The 12706-nt window shown below is 63.2% G+C and overlaps 1 protein-coding gene across 3 annotated transcripts in view; it reads right to left on the minus strand.

Annotated features, from left to right (window-relative positions):
* Window positions 1-12706, minus strand: part of LOC119104453 (2-oxoglutarate dehydrogenase, mitochondrial) — a 53456-nt gene that overhangs the window by 8322 nt on the left and 32428 nt on the right. For all 3 annotated transcript variants that reach the window (XM_037228153.1, XM_037228155.1, XM_037228154.1), the window contains exons 3-14: window positions 12187-12289; window positions 11432-11546; window positions 10706-10846; window positions 8183-8316; window positions 7641-7741; window positions 6969-7148; window positions 6325-6453; window positions 5899-6078; window positions 2722-2874; window positions 1363-1476; window positions 687-809; window positions 20-162 (exon numbers count right to left, since the gene is read on the minus strand). In XM_037228153.1, the coding sequence (XP_037084048.1) occupies window positions 20-162; window positions 687-809; window positions 1363-1476; window positions 2722-2874; window positions 5899-6078; window positions 6325-6453; window positions 6969-7148; window positions 7641-7741; window positions 8183-8316; window positions 10706-10846; window positions 11432-11546; window positions 12187-12289 (1616 nt within the window). The remainder of the gene's footprint in view (window positions 1-19; window positions 163-686; window positions 810-1362; window positions 1477-2721; window positions 2875-5898; window positions 6079-6324; window positions 6454-6968; window positions 7149-7640; window positions 7742-8182; window positions 8317-10705; window positions 10847-11431; window positions 11547-12186; window positions 12290-12706) is intronic.

A 12706-nucleotide genomic window follows, 5' to 3' on the forward strand; every position in this document is an offset into this window, starting at 1 on the left:
GCCCCACCTCCTGACTGACCTGAAGGTGCCCCGCTCCACGTCCTGACCCGACAGGCGCACGTGGAAGCCCTCCTTGAGCAGCGAGCCGAACGCCATGGCCTCGGCCAGCGCCCAGTCGACGGTGCGCCCCTCCACCATCTCCATCCGGGAGTTGAGCACGCGCTGCAACGGCGGCAGCGGTGGCGGCGTCACCGCGCGGGGCGCAGACAGCTGGCGGCGCCCGGCGCGGACTGCCACACCTCCCCGTTAGCAGGTGGAGCGCCACCTGGCGGACTGTGGCAGCCAGCGCAGTCGCGGCGCCGACCGAGATCTGGTGCTGCGTGTTAACTGCGACCTTCATATAAATTATGTGCAGACGTCGCTTTGGTGCTGTCGTATGAGTGGGTGATGTACTTTCTGTGCTACTGGGGGACACCGATGAAAGTCATGACGACGAATCTCCATGCTCATGTAAATGAAATGTTAGTGACAGGAGTAGGGAACAATCGACGTCATTCCTTCCTCATCAGCTCCGCACGCCACGCTGAGACAATCGGCGCTTCATGCTCTCCGCCAACCGGCGCAGCTCCATCAAAATGATATAAAAACGGCGCGCGGGGATAACGCCCGCCACCCCGGCAATGCGGGCAATGCGCCATCAGCCCCGGCGGCGCCGCGTCCACCGGCGCCGGGCCCGCCGCTCCCACCTGCAGGCCGCGGTGGATGACGAAGTCGACGGCGTTGGGGGGCGCCGACGACACCCGCTTGCCGATGTGGGTGAGCGTCTCCTCCACCACGCCGGTCGGCGACATCTTCAGCGGGTCCTTGCCCTGGACGCGCGGACAGTGGAGGCAGGGCGTCAGTCGTCAGTCCGGGCACTGGACGCGCCTCCACCCGCTGGACGTGGGGCGCGCCGGTGGCAGCCGCACTAACTGACGCCGAGAGCTCCGTGGGAACAGGCCTATGTGACTCTCCAAACATCCAGCCAATAACCCTACATGAGACCACACATAACTGCGCTTCTTCGACATAAGTGTTCCAGGCAAGGGAAGCTTGTCAGCTACTGCAGTGCCTCTCCTCAGCCTCAGTCAGCCCTCTCCAGTCCTTTGCCTTGACCACAACGCCACTGTCTCCACACTTCCCAAACGCAACATCCACGGGGCGCAGCGTGCGTGCCACAGCAGCTTCAATTCTAAACCAGTTCTATCTCCTATCTAGCTCTTTATAGCTCCCGTATAGCTCCCCTATAATCCCTCAGGCCATAAGAGGAACCCGCGGTTCCAGCCTCTTGAGCAGCATCTGTCTTCATGTCCTCCCACCAGCACTCATCTATTATCATGCCACCGACAGAGCTCCAGCCTGCCCCAGCCTGGGCCGACTGACCTCGAAGAAGCCGGACCACGGGGAGTCAATCCAGTGTTTGTTGTAGATCTGCGTCTCCTTCTTGGAGGCCTCCAGCGCCTCCTCGCAGATCTTCTCGTACCGGTCGATCACGTCCTGGCCGGAGAGCAGCGTGACGTCACTTAGACGGCAGCTGTGACGTCACCGCCGACCAATCGGCGGGCTGGCGCGGGGGCGGCGCCCGCTGCTCGCGGCATTCGGCGCCGACCGCGCGGTGCGTCCGACACGACTCGCGGCCGTGTTTTGAGCAGCGTCGCCCGGGCCGGTGTGCGGGGATAGCCTCCGCCCCACGGCCGCTGGTCAGGGCTGGGGTCGATCTCACGACTGAACGCTGAGTTAGCCAGCCCCGGCACCTCCTCCACACGAGACGGGATCGCAGATTTGGACGCCGGGCAGGCGCCTGCTGGTTTCAGCACACCACGAGTTGCATTCCTGAACGGACGCTTCACTGATTTCCGGCACCACGGCACGCCGTCACCCCAAGTCTACGTAACTGCGACTACTCACAGCAGCAGCGGCTGCGCACGTCCTGCAGTTTTAGAGCGGCCACGGCAGAAAGGGAGGGGGAGGGGGGTCTTGTGCAGGAGGACGCTCTGCGCCCTTTCCAGGAAACCTGGTGCATCTACCTGCATGTGACCCGATGCTCCCGTCAGACCCTCACCTACCGCTGCCCCTCCCCGGCTCTGTCGCGCTTGTCCGTTAGTCACCTCTCCTTATAACAACTCCACTGCACAGCGTCGCGCCGGGCGTGGGACATTACCCCGGCCCGGCACACGGTGCCGCGCGGGGCGGCGCCGCCGGCCTGAGCGGGGCCGGGGCGCGCGGGGCCGGCGGACGACCGTGAACCCGGCGACACGGCGGCGCCCCCGGTTAGCGTAAGCGGCCGCCAGCACTCCGCTGGGACACAAGCGACACACGACATAGTTACTGCCTCGTTCACGGGGACCGCTGGCCAGCCTACCCTCTGAAAACAGAGCGGCGTGAGAGAACGAGCTCATCCTCGGACCTGTGGAGCGAACCGACAGCCAGAGGTGCCCTGGACATCGGCGGAGATGTCCAGGGCGCCTCCGGCATCGGCGGAGAGCTGGCGCCGTCCACGCTCCATCCTGACATGAAATGTGTTCACGCATTTTGCAATCTGGTAGGGTTGCCTGCAAGTGCCTGCCAGGCAGCCTTTGAATCAGACGTATGCAGTGTGCATGACCCTGCTGACCATGAGGTACACCCCAGAGTCTGCCACAGGTGTACACGCTCCAACCAGTTCAGCGACACTGAGACACGTCAAGATCCACTAGTCACTACCACCCGTGCCGTAAAGCGCGCTGGCGACCTTGACCTTACCTTGACTTCTTCGGCGTTGACGGTGCCCTCGTCAATCAGCTTCTGAGCGTACTTCTCGGTGATGTTGGGCATCTTGCGAATCTTGTTGTACATGAACGGATGGGTGAACATGGGCTCGTCTATCTCGTTGTGGCCGTTGCGCCGGTACGAAACCTGGAAACGGCCCGGACACGTTACAGACCCGACGGTCCACGGTCTATGTACAGCGGTGATGGTCTGTGGGACAGACCGGCAGGGGCCGGACACGCTACAGACCGCCGGCCGAGGGCGATGGTCTGTGAGACGATGGTCTGCGGCGATGGTCTGTGAGACGATGGTCTGCGGTGATGATCTGCGGGCTGTGGGACGATGGTCAGCGGTGATGGTCTGTGGGACGATGGTCCGCCGTGATGGTCTGAGGGACGATGGTCTGCGGTGATGGTCTGTGGGACGATGGTCTGCGGTGATGGTCTGTGGGACGATGGTGACCGATGATGGTCTGTGGGACCATGGTCTGCTGTGGTGGTCTGCAGGACGATGGTCAGCGGTGATGGTCTGTGGGACGATGGTCACCGATGATGGTCTGTGGGACCATGGTCTGCTGTGGTGGTCTGCAGGACGATGGTCAGCGGTGATGGTCTGTGGGACGATGGTCACCGATGATGGTCTGTGGGACCATGGTCTGCTGTGGTGGTCTGCAGGACGATGGTCAGGGGTGATGGTCTGCGGGACGATGGTCAGCCGTGATGGTCTGTGGGACGATGGTCGTCGGTGAGGGTTTGTGGGACGGACCGGCTGGGGCCGGACGCGCTACAGACCCGACGGCCGAGGGTCATGGCCTGTGGGACGATGGTCTGCGTTGATGGTCTGTAGGACAGACCAGCTGGGGCCGGCGGTGGACCAGGGCAGGCTCAGGTCACAACGGATTACGATAGGGTGATGGCGATGAACCCCTGCACAGCTCCGCACCAGGACAAACGGTGACCAAATCCTTACCAAGTAACCACCCTGCCACGCACGGAAGCACACGCAACACCACACAGCCCGAGCTGAGGCATCACAGCGCACATGCAGCATGATGATTGGAGGTGAAGGGCTCGCCGAAGTCGCAGGCCATTTTGCGCCCAGCGCGCGTGCAGGAACGCATGCTGCGGAGACAAAGCTCAACACGCCGACAAAATATCGTCCCGATGTCAAGCAGCAGCCCCTGCCGGGTGACAGCATCTGACTGTTAAAACGCACCGCTGTGTTCTCACACTGACGCGATCCATCCCTGGTAGCGCTGGCACCCGCCTCAACCGCCTAGCATCAGCCTCTGTTTCTCAGACGGCCGACATCAGCCGCCGTCGCCCAGACGGCCGACATCAGCCGCCGTCCCCCAGACAGCCGACATCAGCCGCCGTCCCCCAGACAGCCGACATCAGCCGTCGTCCCCCAGACAGCCAACATCAGCCGCCGTCCCCCACACGGCCGACATCAGCCGTCGTCCTCCAGACAGCCAACATCAGCCGCCGTCCCCCAGACGGCCGACATCAGCCGCCGTCCCCCAGACGGCCGACATCAGCCGCCGTCCCCCAGACGGCCGACATCAGCCGTCGTCCCCCAGACGACCGACATCAGCCGCCGTCCCCCAGACGGCCGACATCAGCCGCCGTCCCCCAGACGGCCGACATCAGCCGCCGTCCCCCACACGGCCGACATCAGCCGCCGTCCCCCAGACGACCGACATCAGCCGCCGTCCCCCAGACGGCCGACATCAGCCGTCGTCCCCCAGACGGCCGACATCAGCCGCCGTCCCCCACACGGCCGACATCAGCCGCCGTCCCCCACACGGCCGACATCAGCCGTCGTCCCCCAGACAGCCAACATCAGCCGCCGTCCCCCACACGGCCGACATCAGCCGTCGTCCTCCAGACAGCCAACATCAGCCGCCGTCCCCCAGACGGCCGACATCAGCCGCCGTCCCCCAGACGGCCGACATCAGCCGTCGTCCCCCAGACGACCGACATCAGCCGCCGTCCCCCAGACGGCCGACATCAGCCGCCGTCCCCCAGACGGCCGACATCAGCCGCCGTCCCCCAGACGGCCGACATCAGTCGTCGTCCCCCAGACGACCGACATCAGCCGCCGTCCCCCAGACGGCCGACATCAGTCGTCGTCCCCCAGACAGCCAACATCAGCCGCCATCCCCCAGACGGCCGACATCAGTCGTCGTCCCCCACACGGCCGACAACAGCCGCCGTCCCCCAGACGGCCGACATCAGCCGCCGTCCCCCAGACGGCCGACATCAGCCGCCGTCCCCCAGACGACCGACATCAGCCGCCGTCCCCCAGACGGCCGACATCAGCCGCCGTCCCCCAGACGGCCGACATCAGCCGCCGTCCCCCAGACGGCCGACATCAGCCGCCGTCCCCCAGACGGCCGACATCAGCCGCCGTCCCCCACACGGCCGACATCAGCCGCCGTCCCCCAGACGGCCGACATCAGCCGCCGTCCCCCAGACGGCCGACATCAGCCGCCGTCCCCCAGACGGCCGTCCCCAGACGGCCGACATCAGCCGCCGTCCCCCAGACGGCCGACATTAGCCGCCGTCCCCCAGACGGCCGACATCAGCCGCCGTCCCCCAGACGGCCGACATCAGCCGCCGTCCCCCAGACGGCCAACATCAGCCGCCGTCCCCCAGACGGCCGACATCAGCCGCCGTCCCCCAGACGGCCGACATCAGCCGCCGTCCCCCAGACGGCCGACATCAGCCGTCGTCCCCCAGACGGCCGACATCAGCCGCCGTCCCCCAGACGGCCGACAACAGCCGCCGTCCCCCAGACGGCCGACATCAGCCGCCGTCCCCCAGACGGCCAACATCAGCCGCCGTCCCCCAGACGGCCAACATCAGCCGCCGTCCCCCAGACGGCCGACATCAGCCGCCGTCCCCCAGACGGCCAACATCAGCTGCCGTCCCCCAGACGGCCGACATCAGCCGCCGTCCCCCAGACGGCCGACATCAGCCGCCGTCCCCCAGACGGCCAACATCAGCCGCCGTCCCCCAGACGGCTGACTCCCCGCCCAAAAGCACTGATAATGCTGGGATACTGCTCTCGATACGGTATCAGGAAAGGCCGCGCGCATCACTACCGCCGGTGAGAGGCTGCTGAGAGTCCCTGACGCGAGCCGAGCCCAACACTCCGCCATCAGCTTACGATGTCGATGACGACGTCCTTGTGGAAGGTGTTGCGCCACTCGGCGGCGATCTTGCACACGTGCATCACAGCCTCCGGGTCGTCTCCGTTGACGTGGAAGATGGGGGCGTTCACGACGCGCGCCACGTCCGTACAGTAGGGCGACGAGCGGGTGAGGCGCGGGTCGGTGGTGAAGCCGATCTGAGGGCACAGGGTCAGACAAGGTCAGATGGGGTCAAGGTCAACGGAGGATCGGTGGCGAACCCGATCTTGAAGGCCCGGGATATATATATATATATATATATATATATATATATATATATATATATATATGAAAAATATACCCATCATGACAGCAGTGATGAAAGATGTGTCGGCAACATGAGCGCAAGCCGTTGCGTCGACGGCGGCTGCCCCGGCCGCGCTGACCCTGCCCCCGGTCCTCACCTGGTTGTTGACCACGATGTGGATGGTGCCGTGGGTGGTGTAGGCGGGCAGGTCGGACAGGTGAATCGTCTCGTACACCACGCCCTGGCCCGAGAAGGCCGCGTCGCCGTGCAGCAGGATGGACATGGCCTGCGGGCACCGTCACGGTCAGGGTCAGGTCACAGGGTCAGGTTCAGCCGGACACGGACAGAACGTCAACTCAGAGACGCCTTGAACAACTCGGGCGAACCTACATTCACATAGTGAACGTGGCGGTCTATGGCGAAAACGGAATGTAGCAAGCGAGGAACAAGGGGAGAAAGCCAAGGAACAACGGCAAAAAACGCTCCCTTCTTTGACAATCAATTGCCTGCCGCCGGGAAGCCCAATCGCCAATGGCCTGGCGAAGACGGGCCACCATCCACGACTCCCGCTAGACCCAGTGACCCATCACCTGCAGTGCTGCAGTACTCTGCAGTGTCCCGCTAGACCCAGTGACCCATCACCCGCAGTGCTGCAGTACTCTGCAGTGTCCCGCTAGACCCAGTGACCCATCCCCGCAGTGCTGCAGTACTCTGCAGCGTCAGTACACCCATCCACCCCCGCCGCCGGCGGCTCCCTCCCGTCCGCACAGCCGCCGCCCCGGGGCCCCGAGCCGCACGCACCTTGTTGCCGTCGTTGTCGCCCCTGTAGAACTGCTCGGCCTTGGTCTTGCCCTGCACCACCGGGTCGACGGCCTCCAGGTGGGACGGGTTGGCCACGATGGCCAGCCGCACATTACGGTTGGTCAGCCGGTTCAGCCGCTCGATGTACGTGCCCAGGTGGTACTTGACGTCACCGGAGCCCTGGCCGCGCAGGAGGGAAACGTCACAGACGCCGCCGTCCACACGTGGCCCGGCGGGACAGCCAGAGGTCTGGCGTTCGATTCCCGCGGGGGGAAACTTTCGCCGGCGACGGCTTCTGCCCAGAGAGCAGGCGGTGATCACATTAGCAGTTACGTGCGTTCATAGATACCAGACCTATTCTGCTATGGCATATTACTGTTGTTATGACCTGGCCACGTACAGCCGCCAGTAAGACGTCACCAGAACGTCTGGCACTGGTGACGTCATCAAAATGCCCGGTACGAGTGACGCCACCAGAGTGCCTGGTACGGGTGACGTCACCAGAGTGCCTGGTACAGGTGACGTCATCAGAGTGCCTAGCACGGGTGAGGTCAAGGAAGTGTCAGGTACAGGTGACGTCATCAGAGTGCCTGACACTGAGAGGTTACGGGAGTGTCCGGCAGGGGTGATGGCGGCCGGTGACCGGGCGATCTGCCAGCCAGCCCGCCTCACCTCATCGGCCACCTCCAGCGCGGCGAACTGGGCGAAGATCTGCTCCAGCGGCTTCCGGCACACGTTAGCCAGCACGTTCAGACGGCCGCGGTGAGGCATGCCTGCCACAGGGCGGAGAGAGCGGGGTCAGACGGCGAGGGACCGATCTCAGGGGCGCGGGAACGATCTCAGGGGCGCGGCGCGGGGCCAATCTCAGGAGCGTGAGACCGATCTCAGAAGCGCGGCGTGAGGCCGATCTCAGGAGCGTGAGACCGATCTCAGAAGCGCGGCATGAGACCGATCTCAGGAGCGTGAGACCGGTCTCAGCAGCGCGGCGCGGCTGTCATCATACTCTGTCGATCTCATGGCATGCCACGACCATCCAAAACACCAGCCACCAGTCTGCACCACCGCAACGGCGGCGAAACCAGTCCTGACGCCATACCGTCCACAGATCCATCGCCCCTCGCAAGCACAGCAGAGCAACAGCCAGCGGCGGCAGCACCGGCGCCAGCGGCGGCAGCACCAGCGCCAGCGGCGGCCACTCAGCGACAGCGTCTCACCCATGACGAACGACTCGACGCCCATGGCGGACGAGACGTCGATGATGTGCTTCATGGCCGGGATCAGCACCTCGCCGCCCTCCAGGCCGAACCGTTTCTCCGAGGAGAACTTGCGCGCCAGGAACGACTCCAGCCTGCCGGCGCAGACGGCGGCGGCGTGATAACGCGTGTCAGCAAGGCCGGCGGGGGGGGGGGGGGGGCGCAGATGGCGCAGAGGCCGGCGGCGTGATAACGCACCGCCGGCCTCGGAGACGCGTGACAGCAAGGCCGGAGGGGTGCAGAGGGCGGTGGCGTGGTGACGCAAGATGGCGCAGAGGGCGGCGGCGTGGTGACGCACCGCCGGCCTCGGAGACGCGTGTCAGCGAGGCCAGAGCGGCGCAGATGGCGGCGGCGTGGTGACGCACCGCCAGCCTTGGAGACGCGTAACAGCGCGGAAGGAGGGGTGCAGAGGGCGCAGAGGGCGGCGGCGCGTTGACGCACCGCCGGTCTCGGAGACGCGTGACAGCGCGGAAGGAGGGCGCGGGCGGCGCCCTGCGCACAGCGCCGCACATGGGTGGTCCTCCGTACCGGACATTAGGACTACACCGGACATTAGGACTACAACGGACATTAGGACGACACCGGACATTAGGACTACACCGGACATTAGGACGACAACGGACATTAGGACGACACCGGACATAGGACTACACCGGACATTAGGACTACACCGGACATTAGGACCACACCAGACATTAGGACCACACCGGACATAAGGACTACACCGGACATTAGGACTACACCGGACATTAGGACTACACCGGACATTGGGACTACAACGGACATTAGGACGACAACGGACATTAGGACTACACCGGACATTAGGACTACACCGGACATTAAGACCACACCAGACATTGGGACTACAACGGACATTAGGACTACACCGGACATTAGGACCACACCGGACATTAGGACTACAACGGACATTAGGACCACACCGGACATTAGGACTACAACGGACATTAGGACGACACCGGACATTAGGACTACACCGGACATTAGGACGACAACAGACATTAGGACGACACCGGACATAGGACTACACCGGACATTAGGACTACACCGGACATTAGGACTACACCGGACATTAGGACTACAACGGACATTAGGACGACACCGGACATTAGGACTACACCGGACATTAGGACGACAACGGACATTAGGACGACAACGGACATTAGGACGACACCGGACATAGGACTACACCGGACATTAGGACTACACCGGACATTAGGACCACACCGGACATAAGGACTACACCGGACATTAGGACTACACCGGACATTAGGACTACACCGGACATTGGGACTACAACGGACATTAGGACGACAACGGACATTAGGACTACACCGGACATTAGGACTACACCGGACATTAAGACCACACCAGACATTGGGACTACAACGGACATTAGGACTACACCGGACATTAGGACTACACCGGACATTAGGACTACACCGGACATTAGGACCACACCGGACATTAGGACTACAGCGGACATTAGGACCACACCGGACATAAGGACTACAACGGACATTAGGATTACACCGGACAGGACTACACCGGACATTAGGACTACAACGGACATTAGGACCACACCGGACATTAGGACTACAACGGACATGAGGACTACATCGGCCATTAGGACTACAACGGACATTAGGCGCAGACGTGGGTTTTGGCTCTGACGGCAGCTCAGAAAGCCGCTAGTGGGGCTTCTCCAGCCTGAACATTGCCACAGGTAGACTGCAAACACAAATCACAGCCAGCCCCAGAGGCGACCACAACCTGAGCAGAATAGCACCAATCAGCAAACGCCACACACAAACACATAACACAACGAGCCCCAATGCTTGTATGCCACGCCCAACAACGTCCCAACTCATGCACGGTGTTCCAGTAGCGCCTAAGCCATGGTGACCCTGCTGTAATCGCTGTGTCCATGAGGTGCACTGCCAGGTCAAACGTTTTCTCGCCCGCTCGGGGTTGGCAGCTGAACGGAATTACTGCGAGCGGCTCATCACGGGCACTGGAGAGTACTTCGAGAATTGTTGCGTATGTCCGAGCATAAAAGATGCTAGGAAGGTAACTTAAAAGACGAAAAAGTTACCGTGCACCTTGTTTTTCGATGCGGTTTTGTTGGTCCTGGGTCAGCGCTATTTGATGACATTGGAGACGTACTGCGAATTTGGCACGGCCCATAAGGCAGCACTCTTCCCTGCCGTGTTGTAACCGCGTCTGCCAAGATCCTCCAACTTTGGTAATAATTTAATTTGGACAACGTTATTGATATCATTCAGAAAAGCGCATCATGACAGCTTCTTCGCTATGCCCCTCCCCCCCCCCCCCCCTCCATCCCCCCCTTCCCTGTGCACCGGCGCCCAGCTATCCTCCACCAGCGGACGCCCTGGCCAGCTGCCAGCTGCCAGCTGCCAGCTGCCGGCTGCCGGCGGCGGCGGCGGCGGCGGCGGCCCGACTCACCCGCTGGCCCGAGCGACGCGCGCCAGGATCAGCCGCTTCTCGTCGTTGCTGAACTGCATGATGCCGGGCGTCTCGATCTTGTGCCGGATCCAGTTGCACTGCTCCAGGTCGTTGATGTACATGTACTCGACGCCGATGCTCCTGTCGGCCCCAGGCAAGTGTACATGTACTCGACATCGATGCCCTTGTACTCCAGGCAGATGTACCCATGACCCCAGGCAGATGTACATGTACTCGACACCGATGCTCCTGTCGGCCCCAGGCAGATGTACATGTACTCGACATCGATGCCTTTGTCGGCCACAGGCAGATATACATGTACTCGACACCGATGCCGCTGTCGGCCCCAGGCAGCGGACGTGGTCTACACACCGATGCCCCCATAACACAAGCTGTTGATCAATAGTGTGATCATTCCGCCGTGCGAACACCAGCCGTGAAGCAGCATCCGCCGGCGGATTCACCAGCGCCAAAAGACCTGCAACCCTGCAATCAGCTGGCTCATCCATGACGATGCAGCCGCATCACAAAAACGCGGCCCGGGATCGTGATCAAGGGCGTGCTCTTAAATATTCCAAGACGATCCGGGATCCACGTCGGGATCACACCACCGAGGGTCCGAAACAAACGATCCTGTGTGTCACTCGATGCCACGTCCAGCCCCGGGGCGGCAGCCAGGGTGGGCGCGCGGCCACGCTGCGGGAGGCGGCTGCTCGGCGCCCGTACCGGCAGTACGCCTGCTCCAGGCGGTCGACGATCTCGCGGAGAGGCAGCGCCTTCTGGCTGCCGCCGATGAAGGTGGAGGAGGGCAGCTGGAACACCGTGTCCATGTCCTCCTCGTCTGCGGACCAGGCAGCCCGTCAGCGACGGCCGCGTCCTCCGCCAGACGGCGGCGCCACCGGCGACGTGGTCCTGATCACCGCTCAACAGCGCCACCCCTCCAGCAGGACCCGTCCCCCGCCGGTGCTGGCGGCCACGGCGCCACCCCTCCTGCACGTGTCCCCCAGCCGGTGTTGGCGGCCACGGCGCCACCCCTCCTGCACGGCCCCGCGTCCCCCGCCGGTGTTGGCGGCCACGGCGCCACCCTTCCAGCAGGGCCCGTGTCCCCCCGCCCCCGCCGGTGTTGGCGGCCACGGCGCCACCCCTCCTGCCTGGACCCGTGTCCCACGCCGGTGTCGGCGGCCACGGCGACCAAGGCCCAGTCGGCAGGACTTAGTACGCCGCGGCTTAACGCCCGACGATCCCCGTTACACCAACGCCGGCGGAGACTGGGCTGCGGGGGAGGTCCCACTCGGCAGGCGCACCACATCTCACTCGTGAGGACCGGCACAGACAGCCGTCACACATCTGATCCGCCGGCGCCGTTCACTCCGGCTAGATCAGAGAGCACGCCGCCGCCGGTGTGGCGCCCGAGACCCGCGCCGCCGCGGCGGGCGTGGACGCCTCGGACCACGGACAGAGGGCGGCGAGGCGACACGTACCGAAGTTCTTCATGTAGCCCCTGACGACGATCTCAGAGGCGGTCTCCACCGGCTTGCGCTCGATCTCCAGCGGGTCCAGCCGCGCCACTAGGTGGCCACGAATCTGGGACACGAGGTCAGAGGTCAGACACAGGTCACCAGCCGCGCCACTAGGTGGCCACGAATCTGGGACGCGAGGTCAGAGGTCGGAAGGAATTGTCAGATGTAACAGGTCGTCAGCAAAATAAGAACTCACAAGCTAAGATCAGGTTGCGCAGGTTTTAATGCCGTTAACGGGCGCCATTCATTCCCAATTGTGTCTTGGACCAAAAAAAACGCCTTCTACCCACCAACAAGGCACGATAGCTCCTGGAACATGCGGCAGTCTTCTGTGCTTACCCGGTGCACATCACCAGGGCTCACGTCAGGGGTCAGGGGTCACCACCCAACGTCATGGCACAAGCCGGGTTACCACAGAAGCCCAGCCCAAGCGAAAGACCCCCCATACTTCTTCATGACTTCTCCTGTCATCTCCTGACAC

Source organism: Pollicipes pollicipes, unplaced genomic scaffold (assembly GCF_011947565.3).
Source record: "Pollicipes pollicipes isolate AB1234 unplaced genomic scaffold, Ppol_2.1 Scaffold_6052;HRSCAF=7182_pilon_pilon_pilon, whole genome shotgun sequence".
In the NCBI taxonomy this organism is placed as follows: Eukaryota; Metazoa; Arthropoda; class Thecostraca; order Pollicipedomorpha; family Pollicipedidae; genus Pollicipes; species Pollicipes pollicipes.